The sequence below is a fragment of the Montipora capricornis genome, chromosome 9, assembly GCF_036669925.1.
Source record: "Montipora capricornis isolate CH-2021 chromosome 9, ASM3666992v2, whole genome shotgun sequence".
NCBI classification, from domain to species: Eukaryota; Metazoa; Cnidaria; class Anthozoa; order Scleractinia; family Acroporidae; genus Montipora; species Montipora capricornis.
In genome coordinates this window covers 47986906-47991905 of record NC_090891.1, presented here as the reverse complement: position 1 = coordinate 47991905, position 5000 = coordinate 47986906, and the positions used below count along the sequence as shown (strand labels likewise).

General features: G+C 37.3%; 1 protein-coding gene across 1 annotated transcript in view; it reads left to right on the top strand.

The window, feature by feature from the left end:
* The window catches only part of LOC138015910 (ubiquitin-conjugating enzyme E2 K-like), a 13039-nt gene extending 8872 nt beyond the window's left edge, over nucleotides 1-4167 (top strand). Inside the window, exons 6-9 of the mRNA XM_068863036.1 lie at nucleotides 78-134; nucleotides 2175-2238; nucleotides 2342-2409; nucleotides 3717-4167. Coding sequence (XP_068719137.1) covers nucleotides 78-134; nucleotides 2175-2238; nucleotides 2342-2409; nucleotides 3717-3791 — 264 coding nt within the window. The 3' untranslated portion in view covers nucleotides 3792-4167. The remainder of the gene's footprint in view (nucleotides 1-77; nucleotides 135-2174; nucleotides 2239-2341; nucleotides 2410-3716) is intronic.
* The last annotated feature ends 833 nt before the right edge of the window (nucleotides 4168-5000 follow it).

The following is a 5000-nucleotide window of genomic DNA, read 5'->3' as shown; positions in this document are numbered from 1 at the left end:
CTATGTGCTCTGTTTGGACAATTTCAGGTCTAGCAGTACAGTGGGTCAATTTCAGCTGGTTTTTATTAACTCCACAGGCTTTACTTTCTGCTGCTGAACCAGATGACCCTCAAGATGCTGTGGTTGCACAACAGGTTACAGATGAGCATAATATTTTATTATTTACGAATTAGATGTTGGTTTCTAATAGATTTAACAATAAAATGATGATTATTATAAAACTTTTACTCAACGTTTCGATGCTCTCAAGCGTCATTTTCAAGAGTTGAAAAGTAACTGTTACTTGGCAGTTTGAATAAATAATGTTAGCAAAACCTCGTGGGAGTCATGGTAAGACAATAGAACACTAGAAACGAGTTTCACTGTTCTGAGGCAATGCAAGACGAAGTTCGATTGTCTTGTTTATGAAATGCTTTTCATAAAGGAACTAAAACCTTCCTTAAATGTACAATCGGACTCCCTGAAGGCAAAACTTTTCTAGTGTTCTATTGTCTTAGCATAACTCCCACGAGAAAATGTACAATCGTACAAACGTTTCTAGTGTTCTATTGTCTTACCATGACTCCCACGAGGTTTTGCTAACATTATTTATTCAAACTGCCAAGTAACAGTTACTTTTCAACTCTTGAAAATGACGCTTGAGAGCGTCGAAACGTCGAGTAAAAGTTTTATAACAATCATCAATTTTATTGTTAAATTATTATTTACACCTTATTTATACATGCAGTTACTAAATTGTTGTGTCCTTAAAGTGCCCCTGTGATAAAAAAAAAATCACTTCCTTTTTTTCTTCAGATTTTTAAAGTGTGTTTGCCTAACAATGCAACTGACTGGCAAAATTTTGCGCTTTGATTTTTGTCCAAAGACCGTTTACTTTGAGTGTAAGTTTTGGATTTCATGGTCCACAGTTACTCATGTTTAAAACTGACCGAATGGACCTCAGAGGGTTGGTTCCATGGAAAAGTGACGTCAAAGGCTCACTAGCTTAAAGTGTCAGTGTGTGAATGCAGCTTATTATAGTTATTATACATTATGTATGCAAAAATGCAAGTTTAAAAGTCTTAAAGTTCAAACTCCCATGCTGCATATTAATTCTGCAGCATACACACGCATTGCATTTTTAAACTATTGAGCCTTTGACGTTATTTTCTCCTCTATCCAGCGCTCTCAAGATTTTTAAGTTAGTAATGGCAGGCCATTAAATAGGAAAATTCCATTTGAAGTATGGTAAAATAATAGGTGTCTTTTTGAAATCAAGGCTTAAAACTTTCAAATTGGTCGCTTAGTGTTTAGTTAACAGTTTTGAAATCCAAAGAAAAAATAATAAATGATTTTTTGGTCACAGGGGCAATTTAAGGGTGCAAAAATGTAAATGTCTCTTGGAGTCTGTTTTCTTAAAATCCCTTTTTTGAGTATTTTTCAGTTCAATTTGCATTCATTAGTGTAGGATTTCAGTGAAGACCACGACACTGTATTTTAATTTGTTTTAATCTGTATATTTTTAAAGTTAATAAATGACATTTAACAAAATACAGTACTATTCTTCTGTTGTATTGGGGAAGCAATAATTATCTCTAGCAGGCACTTCTTTTACAATAGAATAAATCTAGGGCACCTAACCTCCATATACAACTTAGGCGTTAATCACTATAATTATTTTGCCACTTGAGCTGATCCTGCAAAAAAGGAGTGATTAGTCAGGGGTCAAACCAATTTTGCAGTCTGTGGTGTAATAGCCTAGCCTGCAAAGCAGGCATATTAATTATTTTTTGTTTTGGTAAGAATTATCGGCCGACATTGTGTATAACGAGACTAACAGAGGTCTGAGGTGAGTGAAAGAAATTGCAATCAGTGAGAAGAGGGGTCGTCCCAATCCTCTACCAGCTTTGTGCTTTCACATTGATGGCCTATTACAAATGTTGGACCTTGGACAAGCTAGTAATAGCCTAAAGTTGATCCATTAATATTTACATGTAGTTTAACTTAAGACAATAGATGTGACTTTGAAACTGTTGGGAAGAAAACAAGGCTGGATGAGAAACCTCTTGGAGGCCCTTTGGGTGATACTTGAATATTAATATAGCGGTACACAAATTGGATAATGCCAGTTGTTTTTTAATTACTTCTTTGTAGAGAAACTTGTTTCACTTTGTTTGTTTTTTTTTTTTTTCTAGTTTAAAGAACACCCTGAAATATACAGGAAAACAGCCCGACACTGGGCAGAAGTTTATGCTGGAGGTAAATATTTACATTGCTGTTCCAACCAATTTAATGTTAAATAAAAAGATAAAGTACATGCAATAATAATTAAAATTTATTATTATTGTCTTTATTCTTATAGCTCCTTCATCTAGTGACAGGGAGTGTGAACAGAAGATCAGACGGCTTACCTCAATGGGTTTTAGTAAGGTAAAAAGAGTTAATAGAACAGTAAAATCTTTGGATAAGGAATTTCTTTATGAGAAACAAATTTTTTTTAGTCTTTTTGAACCGTGGCTTTATTTGCTGTGCATGTGTGATATTGATGTGCCACAATGTTAGATAGATGCAAGAGAAAATGAGGGGACAGAGAGGGAGGCTCAGGGCGTTGGCCGGGATATGTTATGTCCACGAAAGTTATTTTTAGACGAGCGAAAGTCTTTGTTCTAGCGGAAGTCTGTCTTCCGAGACGTCCGCATGCAGTCTTGCCTCGCTCTCAGGTTCTTAGTGAAAAGAGAAAATGACGGCGCACGTGGAAGGCTGATGAATATTTATTTTCTTTCAAACATCGGACCGAAGTTGGCCTGCATGCGGACGTCTCGGAAGACTTCCGCTCGTCTAAAAATAACTTTCGTGGACATGACATCCCAAGGGCTGGACCAGGAGCCTCCCTCTCTGTCCCCTCATTTTCTCTTGATAGATGTCAAGATTTGAGATCATTGCAGAAAGGAAAGAAAAGGAAAATACTAAAATTCAGGCTGATTTGTGGACACAACAACTTAAAAGTGGTACTACGATAAAAAAATCAATACCTTTTTTTTGTTCATATTTTGAAAGTATGCTTGGTTAACACATGCCCGGCAAAATTTTGAGCTTTGATTTTTATCCAAAGTCTGTTTACTCTGGGTGGAAGTTTTGGATTTCATGGTCCGCCATTACTCACGTTCCACACTGACCGACTGGACCTCAGAGGGTTGGATCTAGGGAAAGTGACGTCATTCACTCAATAGCTTAAAATTTCAGCGTATTAACGAGGTTAATTATGTCTGCAAAACACGAGTTTGAAAGTCTGAAAACCCGAAACTCCCGTGCTGCGTATTAATTCAGCCGCGTACAAACGCATTGCATTCTTAAACTAGTGAGTCTTTGACGTCATTTTCTCTTCGATCCAGCTCTCTCAAGATTTTAAAGTTAGTAAGGGCAGACCATTAAAGAAGAAAAGTCCAGTTAAAATAAACAAGTTTATCTTTTAAATTAAGGCTTAAAGCTTGGGTCACGTAACATAGTTTTGAAATCCAAAGGAAAAAATGTTTTGATCAGGAGCAGGAACTGCTCGAGTAATGCTCATAACTGTTATGAACGTCATTACTCATGCAGTAACAAAGGCTTCAACAGAATTTGAAGTCATGACCCATGTCAGATGCAGGAATTACTTTGCAGTATGAAAGGTGCCTGTGATTTGAACATTGTAGAATGTTTAAATTGTTGTAATTTGTAATAACGTTTGTTTCTTACAGAACCAGAGCCTTGTTGCCCTCTCCACACATTCTTGGAATGCAGAAAGAGCCGTAGAATCATTACTAAATAGCTGACATTATTCACATTCTGCCATTTTTTTGTAGTGTTGGATTCTGTACAATAATATTATTATTGTCGTGACCTATGACAGGTCGTTTCAGGGCAAATTGATGCATGTATCCTGTTTTTGGCAATGTATGTCAGAATAGCTGAAGCCAAATGCAATAATATTGTGCTTCCTGTACTTCATGGAGCACATACAACTGACCCAGTTTACCTGCATCATCATCATCGTTATCATCGTCAGTTAACTAAGTTAATGAACCACATTCTCCTCCGTCCTGTCTCCTGTGTCAAAGTGGATGAGAGAGTTGACTGCTTGAACTGAGCTAATAAGAGGAATATTGCAACCATGTCTTACCTTGCTAAATAAAGCTCATCGATTTAGTTTATTCTGCAGTGGTCATTGCTTTGTAGTCATAACTTGACTTGACATTGGGTGGGGCCTCCATGGGGCTCCTTTGTTGTGGGGGCGTGGCAAGATAATTATGTAAACACTAGAAATAAGATGAAAGCATTTAACCTAATTAAATCTGCTGTCTGCTCTCCCAGAAGAAGAGTGGTAAGAAACTGTAGGAGATTTAAGTTGTCCTCATTAGAGCCATGGTCAGATACTGTATTTAATGTCAAAGAGATGTACAGAATCAAAGGTAATCAAACGTCGGTAAACCGTTGATAATACTTGTGACAAGAAAATGGAAAATTTTTGTGGAAATATTTTATCATTAGTGTTCATTATAACTTTGCGTAAAGAGGATCGGAATGGATTGAAATTTGAAAATACTGACCAGTGTTGTTGTTTTCTTTAATGGGACGCTGTGTTTACAAAAAGTTCCCCAAGTTGATAGAGATAGCCCCACCCCCTCCAGCTGCTAAAGGCGATGTTGTATTTGCCGCCGAGGGTGCAAGAAACATTGTACCCGTGAATCAAAGAGCCCAGTTGCGAGTTTTACTGATATACCAATTGATGCCAAGTTTCAGGGAGTCGTGAACCTTTAAGTGGGGTCCGGGAGCATGGTCCCCCGGGGAAATTTTAAAATCTGAGTTCTCCTAGATCACTTTTCCTGCACTCGGAGGTTATTAGTGGCACATTTTACTCATGTTACAATGACAAATTTGCAACGAGCAGGGAAGAGAATCTGAGTTCCTGATTTCTCGTCGATTTTTCGGATCACGATCGGTGTTCCATCTGCGGAAAAATTGAGGAACAATCATTTATTTGA